General features: G+C 43.1%; 1 protein-coding gene and 1 long non-coding RNA gene across 2 annotated transcripts in view; one reads left to right on the forward strand and one right to left on the reverse strand.

The window, feature by feature from the left end:
• The window catches only part of ENTPD1 (ectonucleoside triphosphate diphosphohydrolase 1), an 81,790-nt gene extending 72,796 nt beyond the window's left edge, over positions 1-8,994 (reverse strand). Inside the window, exon 1 of the mRNA XM_018558141.1 lies at positions 8,813-8,994. Coding sequence (XP_018413643.1) covers positions 8,813-8,828 — 16 coding nt within the window. The 5' untranslated portion in view covers positions 8,829-8,994. The remainder of the gene's footprint in view (positions 1-8,812) is intronic.
• LOC108788512 overlaps positions 1-9,232 on the forward strand; it is a 22,637-nt gene extending 13,405 nt beyond the window's left edge. The window contains exon 3 of the long non-coding RNA XR_001941349.1: positions 9,000-9,232. This is a non-coding gene — a long non-coding RNA (uncharacterized LOC108788512). The remainder of the gene's footprint in view (positions 1-8,999) is intronic.
• The last annotated feature ends 5,397 nt before the right edge of the window (positions 9,233-14,629 follow it).

Genomic DNA, 14,629 nt, shown 5'->3' on the forward strand with positions numbered 1-14,629 from the left:
TCCTACAGATATGTGTATCTGAGATGTCCTTTTGTAATGTTGAAAAACTTGAAATAAAGATTACATTAAAACAAAAAAATACTCAGAAAAGGAAAACCTTTGAAGTACAAATTATAATTTTGTTTAACATGAGAGATAATGGACTGAATGTGGACTCAGTTTTCCAAAACAACTATCAAATAGTTTAAAGTGACACTAAACCCACGAGTTAAACCTTAAAAATACATTCAAGAACCTTAACCTTAACTATAAACAAAAATGTGTCTTATTTGTGTATCACTTGGCTGTAGATTCTCAAATCATCTCTGAATTGGTGCTGACACTGTCCTTCCTTCTGGAGTGGGGCTACTTTTGTTCCCCATGGTCCCTGTGTGTGTTGTAAAGTAGTCACCGCTCCAAGCTTGCTCCCATGACGGACTACAATCGCATGTTTAGTTTACCAATTTGTACTGAGATTGTAGTCTATCCCAGGAGCGAGCTTGGAGTGGCGAGTACTTTACAACACACGCAGGGACCATGGGGAATAAAAGTAGCCCCCCTCCAGAAGGAAGGACAATGTCAGCACCGATTCAGAGGTGATTTGAGGATCTACAGCCGAGTGATACACAAATAAGATAAACATTTTTGAATAGTTAAAAGGGACTTGAATGCATTTTTAAGACTTAACTCCTGAGTTTAGTGTCACTTTAATTACTATTCTCACTTCTGTGACTCTCCCCCCTCCCACTCATTCCACATCTCTGTTCTCTTCTCCTTATCTGACTGTCTAACTTTTATTACTATCACCATGTGTCTTTGTATTTTAATTTTTTTCAGAGATTGTTGTCTTACAGATCTCTTCTTAAAATTTTGCAAACCTCTGTGTACCAGTTCTGATCGAACCTTAGAAGAATGGGGGTACACCCCGAAAGCTTGCCCTGAAAATGTTAATGAAAATTACAAAAAAAAGTATCACGTATGGTACTCAACTGTGTTGTGACTGATAACTACAGTAACAATCTAATGTTGGCTATGTGACTTTTCCTACCCTGTGATAAGGTACTCATATTAGGTGCTCGTGTCAATCTCACCATGTATAATGCAGAGGAGTGGTGCAGCAGATGTGATTCGACCACAAAGACAATACTGCACTCTTATAATCTCTTATAAACGCTCATCCAAAGTACAATGTTGAGAGAATTTAAATTTTAGGTTAAAAAATATTGAGGATACAGAAAATGAAAAGTTGTTTCTGTAAAGCTAACACATAACCCTATAAAGGGCCATACCCGGTGTATATATTGCTTGAAGGGTGTACAAGTTACATGTTTACCAAAATTCTATTGCATGTTTATCACAAAGCACAGCTGGTCCCTGGAGTCATATGTGTTTGTGCCTAGAGCCTCCAGAGATAAAGCTGAAACATAGAAACCTGACATGCATTATCATAGCTACTGAGATATTAGAAAACCATATACCAAAGTCCAGCTCACATCTGAAACACAAGTTCTTTTGTACATGATGATGATCACATTTGAAAGACGGATCCAAGTAGTCCGGTTCACACATAGAATGAGGATGACATAGACGTCTGGACAAACCAGAGGAGATATCTAGCCAATGCATCACAGCCGGTGGCCAAATTTTTAGTTTTTCTCTAATTTTTGTGAATAGGACGGGCTTCTAAAAAAACAAAAAACACACTGCTTGCCCCTGGACTGGACAGATTGGTTCCTGAATCCCATATTAATTTGTCCACCCCTGATAACATATCCCAACATTTCCTGTATACTCTAAGGTGGAACATACGGAGATCTTACATTTCCCAACAATTTGTAGGTCTAAGATGTCTACAGCCTCCTACCTACAGGATGTATGTTCTATGTACACACTATGCAACTCTTCACAATCCTCCAAAGCTCGTAGCACCTGAATCTCTGAAAGTTGGATTATAGGCACTCCTCCCACCTCCTTTGTGGCCCTGGCATGTTGTTGGGTCACTCAGGCACCAAATCACTGCAACCAGAACTTCAGACATCATATAAAATGAAAGCATGCTGGCCATTCTTTCATTTTATATGATGACGTCTGAAGTTCTGGTTGCAGTGATTTGGCCCTGGCGGCCATCTTCATCTTGTGGTGCTTGTTGTTCTATAGCAAAATTAACTTGTAGTGTTTTAAGTCACCACATAATCAAAGCTGTCCAAGCTGCCATTGAATCTGATTTTTTTTTCTTGGTTCAGGTTTTTGTAAAGCTGTTCTTGGCGATTGCACTTCTTTTTCCCATTATGCTTCAACAAAGATAAAAATCATTGTGGTATCAAATTTAACAACTTTTCCCCCATTGTTAAAATTCTGCCCACATATTATACCAAGTGCAATGTAACTCATGATGGGGCATTATCATCCACCTTTCTATCCGGATTTCACCACACTGTACCCTTTTGGGGCCATTCTGTCTACTTTTCACCATAGTTACCACCACCACAAACCGCCACCTTTAAACTGCATTACAACAAATGTCAAGCTTTAAAAGGAGAACTATGGGGTTCCATCTTTTTTTTTTATTAATGCATTCCTTAGGCTAAATAAGTAAATAATGTAATTTACTCTAATTAGCCAAAATGCACAGTAAGGCTGTCACTGGAGATCCCTGCGGATCCGATCAGCAGGGATCTCCATATGGAAAGTCCATATATGGTAAATGATGTCACTGGAGATCCCTGCTGATCAGATCTGATTAGCGGATCCGATCAGCAGGGATCTCCAGTGACATCATTTACCATATATGGACTTTCCCATTTGTAGTAAATGCTGAAGAGAGAGAGAGAGCTCCTTCCCCTCTGTCATCAGCGATCCACGATCATTTTAGTATGTCAGTGTCAGCAGGGAGAGAGAGAGAGAGAGGGGGGAAGGAGCTGGCACACGGGGACGTGCAGGTAAGGAGAGAGCTGCTGCGCATGTCCATATATTTGTGGACGCGAAGCAGCTCTCAAGAATCACTGTCAGTCATCAGTGGGGAGGATCCAGTCAGATACGTCGGGATGTCTTCTCATTGCGGCGCTTAGCCCCGCCCACCACCTTAAATAAGGTTTTACAGCCATACTGTGCATTTTGGCTAATTAGAGTAAATTACATTATTTACTTATTTAGCCTAAGGAATGCATTAATAAAAAACAGATAGAACCCCATAGTTCTCCTTTAAAAGGAAACCTCTCATAAAGAAATATTTACAGTATCTACTGATTGCATTAATTCCCTGGTTGCCATGTTGATCCAATAATTTCTGCATCAATGACTCATAACAAGAACACATAGAAGGACTTCTGACATCTTTTCCAACGTTTCTGATAGTTTCACCAGGTTTTACTTGATGCATGCTTGTTCCAGACCTGTGACTTAGAAGTACTAAAGCCAGACGCAGCCAGGCAACTAGAGACTAGACCCCTTATTCCTCTAATGACATCTAGAATTTAAAGTGAACAAAAGAAAAGGGAATCATTCTGCCTATCTTCATAAATAGCTCTGGCAGTGCAAACTTCCCAGGTTATGTAAGTTATACTTCTTTTATTAGGAGTCATGACATAATGCATGACAAATCAAATCTTTTATAAGAACTATGTCACAACATCTTCAATTTGTGAGTGTCCCTGTAAGTTTACACAGGATATTTTTCTGGGTAGGAAAAGGAGAGTTTAAAAACACGATTCTACTACCAGCCAATATAGAAGAACAACAGTCATAGAGAAGTGTTGATCCATAGCAATACGTACGGCAAGAGCAGCCCCATGCTATCTCAAGAACAGCAAGGTCATTCTGTTCTGTGAAATGATAAACAGAACTTTTAGCAACACCCCAGGACTCGGGGTCAGCGCCCTCGCCTTCACTATTCAGATGAGTAACTCCCTCTACCTCGGGGGGTGGGGGGGGTTGACCATGCTGCCTTTCTATAGCACAGTAGTAGTGGCAGCATACCTCCTCCTCCAGAAGGCAGCAGACACAAAAATGGTATACATGGGTATATACAACCCATTTCCTTTTGTCAGATATTTTCGCAATTGTTTATTTATAAAATGACAAGAAGTGGAAAATGAAATGGCGATATTATGCAGATTGACAAGTGAAACATAATATAGATTACAACCAGCCAAGAATGGAGAAAAAGTGAAATTTCTGAGGTGTCAACAGACCAAAAGTCCTTACATCAGGAAAACCAGATTTGCTGTCTTAATGAAACACAATACATGGGGAAGACAAACAGCTTTGGATTTTTGTATGTAGGTGACAGAGTGATACAATGACAAGGACAATGGTGACTCAAATGTCACCCCTGTACATGTGGGCCCCTTCACTGCTATACAAGCTTGATAACCTGGTAGAAGAATATCAGCTCAGAAACAGATGGATTGTCTGCAACTGCTGAACTGCAAACTTAGGAGACTCGAAGAGTCAAACAACATGCTGTGCTAATCATGCCCACACACACCGCATAAAACATTTCTATATTAACTATGCTGGCACCCAAATAAAAGAGGCTTTTAAAATTAACTCCCAATCACCCAGTTGTATTCCACCCAAACCATCAGACTTATTATTTACTGATCACATACAATGTACAGTTGAGAATATACTAAACTGATAGGTAGATGTTGATGGGAGCGGTTTCCCACTTGCCTCATGAGTATCAGTTTTAGGGAGATCTCCCTATTGGAGTCCATGGCTCTGTCACCCCGTCATAACACTTTTCTTGCTCCACATGTGGAATAAATGAAACTCTAATGGGAAGAGTGAGTTGTGGAAGGTGAACAGAACTAGGAGCAGGTCTGGAGGTCTTACCGGTGGAGTGCCTAAGAAACACCAGAGCCTGCCAAGTAATACACACAATGTAGAGTATCTGCCCAAAAACAAAGTACCAGCCCGGGGAGGACTGGCCTTTTACTTTTGTTTAACTGTTCTGTTTCAATGGTTTCTCTAAATTGAGGTACAGAATGGGAACAATAAAACACTGTAACGTTAAAGTCTATCTTGCAGGATTTGTCTAACATAGGCAACACATAGACCTCAGGTCTACCAGTACACAGTACATATGTGGTCTACCAGTACACATGTGGTCTACTAGTACACAGTACCTATGTGGTCTAACAGTACACTGTACCTATGTGGTCTAACAGTACACAGTACCTATGTGGTCTAACAGTACAAAGTACATATATGGTCTACCAGTACACAGTACCTATGTGGTCTAACAATACACAGTACCTATGTGGTCTAACAGTACACAGTACCTATGTGGTCTAACAGTACACAGTACCTATGTGGTCTAACAGTACACAGTACCTATGTGGTCTAACAGTACACAGTACCTATGTGGTCTAACAGTATAGGCTACATATGTGCTCTACCAGTACAAAGTACATATATGGTCTACCAGTACACAGTACATATGTGGTCTACCAGTAAACAGTGCATATGTGGTCTACCAGTACACAGTACCTATGTGGTCTACCAGTACACAGTACCTATGTGGTCTACCAGTACACAGTACCTGTGTGGTCTACCAGTACACAGTACCTATGTGGTCTACCAGTACACAGTACCTATGTGGTCTACCAGTACACAGTACCTATGTGGTCTACCAGTACACAGTACCTATGTGGTCTAACAGTAAAGAGTGATACAATGACAAGGACAATGGTGACTCAAATGTCACCCCTGTACATGTGGGCCCCTTCACTGCTATACAAGCTTGATAACCTGGTAGAAGAATATCAGCTCAGAAACAGATGGATTGTCTGCAACTGCTGAACTGCAAACTTAGGAGACTCGAAGAGTCAAACAACATGCTGTGCTAATCATGCCCACACACACCGCATAAAACATTTCTATATTAACTATGCTGGCACCCAAATAAAAGAGGCTTTTAAAATTAACTCCCAATCACCCAGTTGTATTCCACCCAAACCATCAGACTTATTATTTACTGATCACATACAATGTACAGTTGAGAATATACTAAACTGATAGGTAGATGTTGATGGGAGCGGTTTCCCACTTGCCTCATGAGTATCAGTTTTAGGGAGATCTCCCTATTGGAGTCCATGGCTCTGTCACCCCGTCATAACACTTTTCTTGCTCCACATGTGGAATAAATGAAACTCTAATGGGAAGAGTGAGTTGTGGAAGGTGAACAGAACTAGGAGCAGGTCTGGAGGTCTTACCGGTGGAGTGCCTAAGAAACACCAGAGCCTGCCAAGTAATACACACAATGTAGAGTATCTGCCCAAAAACAAAGTACCAGCCCGGGGAGGACTGGCCTTTTACTTTTGTTTAACTGTTCTGTTTCAATGGTTTCTCTAAATTGAGGTACAGAATGGGAACAATAAAACACTGTAACGTTAAAGTCTATCTTGCAGGATTTGTCTAACATAGGCAACACATAGACCTCAGGTCTACCAGTACACAGTACATATGTGGTCTACCAGTACACATGTGGTCTACTAGTACACAGTACCTATGTGGTCTAACAGTACACTGTACCTATGTGGTCTAACAGTACACAGTACCTATGTGGTCTAACAGTACACAGTACCTATGTGGTCTAACAGTACACAGTACATATATGGTCTACCAGTACACAGTACCTATGTGGTCTAACAGTACACAGTACCTATGTGGTCTAACAGTATAGGCTACATATGTGCTCTACCAGTACAAAGTACATATATGGTCTACCAGTACACAGTACATATGTGGTCTACCAGTAAACAGTGCATATGTGGTCTACCAGTACACAGTACCTATGTGGTCTACCAGTACACAGTACCTATGTGGTCTACCAGTACACAGTACCTGTGTGGTCTACCAGTACACAGTACCTATGTGGTCTACCAGTACACAGTACCTATGTGGTCTAACAGTATAGACTACATATGTGCACTACCAGTACAAAGTACATATATGGTCTACCAGTACATATGTGGTCTACCAGTACCCAGTGCATATGTGGTCTACCAGTACCCAGTACATATGTGGTCTACCAGTACACAGTACATATGTGGTCTAACATATAGTAGTATATAATGTAGTATACGTGGTCTAACACTATACAGTACATATGTGGTCTACTGGCTCACAATACAAAGGTGATCTAACAGTACACAGCACAGATAACTATGGTCTAATAGCATAAAAAAACAAGTCTGCAACAAATAACTCGGCTATTGTATTACAATTTAATATCAAAGTTTGATTGGTCTACTTCCTAACATTGTATATGGATAAACTGTATTAGATTTTGGTTCAATGTGAAAAATGCTGATAAAGACCCACAACAGTTGCTCTGGTTATTATATATTGCATAAATAATATGTGCAGACTGAAGCTGCTGCCAAATATTATGTTTTGTTACATGTCAATATTTTATGTATTGTTAAAACTTCCTTTTCTTAAGTAAAACGTTGTATGTAAAAAAAGAAAACAATAAAAAGTTTAATTGCTGTACTGCTCCAGAGTGGGTGAAGCCACAAGACGTACCACTTCTATTGTATTACAATCTCACATCTAAAAGGAGGTACGCAAGTGAAGGCTGCAAGAATTACCATGGCTAAGGTGTTACAATGTAATACTAATGCCCCTCAGTGAGTGAAGCCTGCAAGGCGTATCATGGCTTTTGTAGTACAATGTAACATCGGATTGCTGTAAATAAGTGAAGCCTGCAAGGTGTACAGTGGCTTTTGTATTATACATCTGATTGCTGTGAATGGAGCCTGCCAGAAGTACCACTGTTGTGGTATTAGCATGTAACATCTGATTGCTATATTGCCTCTCAGCGAATGGAGCCTGCAGGAAAGACCACTTATATTGCATAACAATGTAACATCCAATGGCTCTACTACCCATCAGTGAGTGAAACCTGAAAGAAGTACCACTGCTATTGAATTTCAATGTAACATCTGATTGCTGCAATTGGAGCCTGCGAGAAGTACCACTGCTACTGTATTACAATGTAAAACCTGATTGCTGTGAGTAAATCCTGCAAGAAGTATCACTCCTATTGTATTACAATGTAACATTAGATTTATGGAGCCTGCCATAGGTACCACTCCTGATGTATCACAATATCAAATCTGATTACTGTACTACCCCTCAGTGAGTGGAATTATATTGCATTTCAATACAATTAGCAATCTGGTTGCTGAAAGTGAGTGAAGCCTGCAAGAAATACAACTTGTAAAGACCATAATATAACATTTGATGGCTCTAATATCCCTCAGTGAATGGAGCCTGCAAGAAATACCACTTCGATTATATGACAATGTAATATCTGATGGCTCTAATACCCCTCAGTGAGTGGAGCCTGCAATAAATACCACTTTTATTATATTACAACGTAATATCTGATGGCTCTAATACCCCTCAGTGAATGGAGCCTGCAATAAATACCACTTCTATTATGTTACAATGTAACATCTGATGGCTCCTATACCCCTCAGTGAGTGGAGCCTGCCATAAATACCACTTCTATTATATTTCAATGTAACATCTGATTGCTGTAGATGAGTGGCATAAACTTGTCTAGCATCACAACAAACTTTTCCAAGTCCCCAGACTGACAACAACCTGAGCTGATCTGTGTGTCCAGATGCTGCAGGCGGCTTGAGTGCTCAATGGATCATCAATGATCCTGAGAGCCTTTCAAGGAAAAGTTTATGTGAAGTTCAGCTGGCAGACCAGTGACCAGGAAAGGGTCAGCAGTACAATAGGGTAAGCAGTGCAAAGGGTTGGCAGAGGAAAGGGTTGGCAGTGCAATGGGTTAGCAGTAAGGGGCACTCACCCTTTGGTTCTTCCATCAGCTCTGCTGCTTGGTGCTCAGCCTGTGCCTTCTGCAGTCTCACTGAGAGATGCACATGAGACTTGCCTATTTAACGGTCCATGCATGTGGGTGGACTCTTTTCTAGCGCTGACATGGAGGATCCTGGTGACAGGAGGTCAGGAGGAGGAAGACACACACACACACACAGAGGGCCCTGGCTGGCTGGCTGCTGCAGCTGGGAATTCCAGGGCGATCCCCCCCAGCAGGATGGCTTATGATGTGTGCGCGTTCACAAGGCAGCCCATGTCTTCAGCTTCCCCACACAGTGCATGATCCGAGGCTTTCCCATGGAATAATAAGCCTGGGCTGCCGGCACACAGGCGCTCATTATTCATCCTTTGAAGCGGCTCGACTCTGGAAAGAATACATATGAGCAGAGAGAGGGAGAGACTGTGTTCTTAAAGAGCCAGCCCTTCCCTGCGAGCAGCAATGCAGCGTCTGCAATCAGATCACCTTGCAGTGTCGGAGCGGGTGGTGAGAGCGCAGCGAGCGATCTATGGTGGGGAGAGCGCAGCGAGCGATCTATGGTGGGGAGAGCGCAGCGCGGGGGGTGAGCTCTGGCCGGGCGCAGGATGCGGCGCTCAGCAGCGCTCTGCTGGGAGCACACACACACGGCTGTCTGCTTTCTTCCTCTTCCAGTCTATGTTCGTGGCTGTGCATGATACTAATTATAAGGCGAGCTGCTATTTCGTTTATTGGGATCGCTGCACGTAATTACAGGTTTGCTGGGTGACAACTGACCAGGTGTAGAGTGTACAAGCCTGGCAGGCTTCTGGTGGAGCCCATGTATACTGGCATGGACCCATTCCTTACCATCTTGGGTTGTCTGTTTTGTGCCATTTAGTCTTTATGTAGAAGACTTTTAAAAAGCCACATTTTTTTAAATTAGAATTCTGGGTAGGGGTGGGGGTATTAGCACTGAGAAGGTGGCAAGCAGACAAAGTTCCCAACTTTCGTAGTCCTTCTGAAGTCAGGGTATACCTCCAATTTGTTGTGGATCATAGGCGGACTTGCCAGACGTGGCCCCTTATGTATTTGGTGGCCAGTTCACTTCTCTTTTAGGGTGCATTAACACCAAAGCCAGAAGGAATTGCAAGTCCATTGGCATCTGTTGGGATGCAAAACGCTTTTCAACAGATGCTAACAGAAAGGCACCATAAAATAAATGGGTGCCAATGGGGCTAGTTCACACCGGATCCGTTGCATTACATTGCGCTAAAAAAGTAGTGCATGTTCTACTTTTTTTCAGTGCAACATAACGGAACGTATCAAGCCCCATTCACTCCCATTAGTTTTTTGGTGCCCTTCCATTAGAATCCGTTGAAAAATTGAACGCAATGGATCCGGCGTGAATGAGGCCTTAAAAGGAGAACTATGAGGTGAGTGCTTTTCACTCACCTCATAGTTCTAGCCAACCTGTGACAATGAGACTGTCACAGCTCGGCTCAGTAGATCGGGAAGTGAGCGAACACATACCGGCGTTCGCTCACTTCTCGATCCTGTCACAGCTCTCTGCCGTGACAGGGGAGGGGCTGGATTCCCCCCTCCCCGCTTCGATCCTCCAGCGCTGACTGGCGGAACGGACGGGGGAGGGAGCGGGTACAGCTGGCTTTGCCTCTAGATAGGCAGAAAGTACCTGTGTGGTCTACCAGTACACAGTACCTATGTGGTCTACCAGTACACAGTACCTATGTGGTCTACCAGTACACAGTACCTATGTGGTCTAACAGTACACAGTACCTATGTGGTCTAACAGTATAGACTACATATGTGCACTACCAGTACAAAGTACATATATGGTCTACCAGTACATATGTGGTCTACCAGTACCCAGTGCATATGTGGTCTACCAGTACCCAGTACATATGTGGTCTACCAGTACACAGTACATATGTGGTCTAACATATAGTAGTATATAATGTAGTATACGTGGTCTAACACTATACAGTACATATGTGGTCTACTGGCTCACAATACAAAGGTGATCTAACAGTACACAGCACAGATAACTATGGTCTAATAGCATAAAAAAACAAGTCTGCAACAAATAACTCGGCTATTGTATTACAATTTAATATCAAAGTTTGATTGGTCTACTTCCTAACATTGTATATGGATAAACTGTATTAGATTTTGGTTCAATGTGAAAAATGCTGATAAAGACCCACAACAGTTGCTCTGGTTATTATATATTGCATAAATAATATGTGCAGACTGAAGCTGCTGCCAAATATTATGTTTTGTTACATGTCAATATTTTATGTATTGTTAAAACTTCCTTTTCTTAAGTAAAACGTTGTATGTAAAAAAAGAAAACAATAAAAAGTTTAATTGCTGTACTGCTCCAGAGTGGGTGAAGCCACAAGACGTACCACTTCTATTGTATTACAATCTCACATCTAAAAGGAGGTACGCAAGTGAAGGCTGCAAGAATTACCATGGCTAAGGTGTTACAATGTAATACTAATGCCCCTCAGTGAGTGAAGCCTGCAAGGCGTATCATGGCTTTTGTAGTACAATGTAACATCGGATTGCTGTAAATAAGTGAAGCCTGCAAGGTGTACAGTGGCTTTTGTATTATACATCTGATTGCTGTGAATGGAGCCTGCCAGAAGTACCACTGTTGTGGTATTAGCATGTAACATCTGATTGCTATATTGCCTCTCAGCGAATGGAGCCTGCAGGAAAGACCACTTATATTGCATAACAATGTAACATCCAATGGCTCTACTACCCATCAGTGAGTGAAACCTGAAAGAAGTACCACTGCTATTGAATTTCAATGTAACATCTGATTGCTGCAATTGGAGCCTGCGAGAAGTACCACTGCTACTGTATTACAATGTAAAACCTGATTGCTGTGAGTAAATCCTGCAAGAAGTATCACTCCTATTGTATTACAATGTAACATTAGATTTATGGAGCCTGCCATAGGTACCACTCCTGATGTATCACAATATCAAATCTGATTACTGTACTACCCCTCAGTGAGTGGAATTATATTGCATTTCAATACAATTAGCAATCTGGTTGCTGAAAGTGAGTGAAGCCTGCAAGAAATACAACTTGTAAAGACCATAATATAACATTTGATGGCTCTAATATCCCTCAGTGAATGGAGCCTGCAAGAAATACCACTTCGATTATATGACAATGTAATATCTGATGGCTCTAATACCCCTCAGTGAGTGGAGCCTGCAATAAATACCACTTTTATTATATTACAACGTAATATCTGATGGCTCTAATACCCCTCAGTGAATGGAGCCTGCAATAAATACCACTTCTATTATGTTACAATGTAACATCTGATGGCTCCTATACCCCTCAGTGAGTGGAGCCTGCCATAAATACCACTTCTATTATATTTCAATGTAACATCTGATTGCTGTAGATGAGTGGCATAAACTTGTCTAGCATCACAACAAACTTTTCCAAGTCCCCAGACTGACAACAACCTGAGCTGATCTGTGTGTCCAGATGCTGCAGGCGGCTTGAGTGCTCAATGGATCATCAATGATCCTGAGAGCCTTTCAAGGAAAAGTTTATGTGAAGTTCAGCTGGCAGACCAGTGACCAGGAAAGGGTCAGCAGTACAATAGGGTAAGCAGTGCAAAGGGTTGGCAGAGGAAAGGGTTGGCAGTGCAATGGGTTAGCAGTAAGGGGCACTCACCCTTTGGTTCTTCCATCAGCTCTGCTGCTTGGTGCTCAGCCTGTGCCTTCTGCAGTCTCACTGAGAGATGCACATGAGACTTGCCTATTTAACGGTCCATGCATGTGGGTGGACTCTTTTCTAGCGCTGACATGGAGGATCCTGGTGACAGGAGGTCAGGAGGAGGAAGACACACACACACACACAGAGGGCCCTGGCTGGCTGGCTGCTGCAGCTGGGAATTCCAGGGCGATCCCCCCCAGCAGGATGGCTTATGATGTGTGCGCGTTCACAAGGCAGCCCATGTCTTCAGCTTCCCCACACAGTGCATGATCCGAGGCTTTCCCATGGAATAATAAGCCTGGGCTGCCGGCACACAGGCGCTCATTATTCATCCTTTGAAGCGGCTCGACTCTGGAAAGAATACATATGAGCAGAGAGAGGGAGAGACTGTGTTCTTAAAGAGCCAGCCCTTCCCTGCGAGCAGCAATGCAGCGTCTGCAATCAGATCACCTTGCAGTGTCGGAGCGGGTGGTGAGAGCGCAGCGAGCGATCTATGGTGGGGAGAGCGCAGCGAGCGATCTATGGTGGGGAGAGCGCAGCGCGGGGGGTGAGCTCTGGCCGGGCGCAGGATGCGGCGCTCAGCAGCGCTCTGCTGGGAGCACACACACACGGCTGTCTGCTTTCTTCCTCTTCCAGTCTATGTTCGTGGCTGTGCATGATACTAATTATAAGGCGAGCTGCTATTTCGTTTATTGGGATCGCTGCACGTAATTACAGGTTTGCTGGGTGACAACTGACCAGGTGTAGAGTGTACAAGCCTGGCAGGCTTCTGGTGGAGCCCATGTATACTGGCATGGACCCATTCCTTACCATCTTGGGTTGTCTGTTTTGTGCCATTTAGTCTTTATGTAGAAGACTTTTAAAAAGCCACATTTTTTTAAATTAGAATTCTGGGTAGGGGTGGGGGTATTAGCACTGAGAAGGTGGCAAGCAGACAAAGTTCCCAACTTTCGTAGTCCTTCTGAAGTCAGGGTATACCTCCAATTTGTTGTGGATCATAGGCGGACTTGCCAGACGTGGCCCCTTATGTATTTGGTGGCCAGTTCACTTCTCTTTTAGGGTGCATTAACACCAAAGCCAGAAGGAATTGCAAGTCCATTGGCATCTGTTGGGATGCAAAACGCTTTTCAACAGATGCTAACAGAAAGGCACCATAAAATAAATGGGTGCCAATGGGGCTAGTTCACACCGGATCCGTTGCATTACATTGCGCTAAAAAAGTAGTGCATGTTCTACTTTTTTTCAGTGCAACATAACGGAACGTATCAAGCCCCATTCACTCCCATTAGTTTTTTGGTGCCCTTCCATTAGAATCCGTTGAAAAATTGAACGCAATGGATCCGGCGTGAATGAGGCCTTAAAAGGAGAACTATGAGGTGAGTGCTTTTCACTCACCTCATAGTTCTAGCCAACCTGTGACAATGAGACTGTCACAGCTCGGCTCAGTAGATCGGGAAGTGAGCGAACACATACCGGCGTTCGCTCACTTCTCGATCCTGTCACAGCTCTCTGCCGTGACAGGGGAGGGGCTGGATTCCCCCCTCCCCGCTTCGATCCTCCAGCGCTGACTGGCGGAACGGACGGGGGAGGGAGCGGGTACAGCTGGCTTTGCCTCTAGATAGGCAGAGCCAGCAGTCACTCACGCAGCTGGGTGCGGGTCCAGACATAATTGTCGGGATCCGCTTCAGCTGCGGCGTCTCAGTATACCGCGAGCTGTAGCTTGCGGTATACTGAGCTTAGGGTGACGGGAGGACGCTAGTTTGTGTCCTCCAGTTACCCTAAGGAGAACTATGGGGAAAAGCCCTAACCCCATAGTTCTCCTTTAATAAAAGCTCTCCACTGTCCTTCATTTGGAGGAACTGTCCTTTTAGAACCTGATCCCTCTGTCCCTCTTTGCTGTACCTCTTTTATGTCTGATATATAGACTGCTATTTAAAAAAACAAAATGTACTGTTTAAATACCAAATGTGTTAGGCCCCTTTCACACTATCCAATCAGGAGGTGGATCTGTGACATCCATGTCCGTTCAGTGCTTTCCTCCATCTTGCGTCCATTTAAATCTGC

Source organism: Nanorana parkeri, unplaced genomic scaffold (assembly GCF_000935625.1).
Source record: "Nanorana parkeri isolate BGI_ZX_2015 unplaced genomic scaffold, ASM93562v1 scaffold2, whole genome shotgun sequence".
In the NCBI taxonomy this organism is placed as follows: domain Eukaryota; kingdom Metazoa; phylum Chordata; class Amphibia; order Anura; family Dicroglossidae; genus Nanorana; species Nanorana parkeri.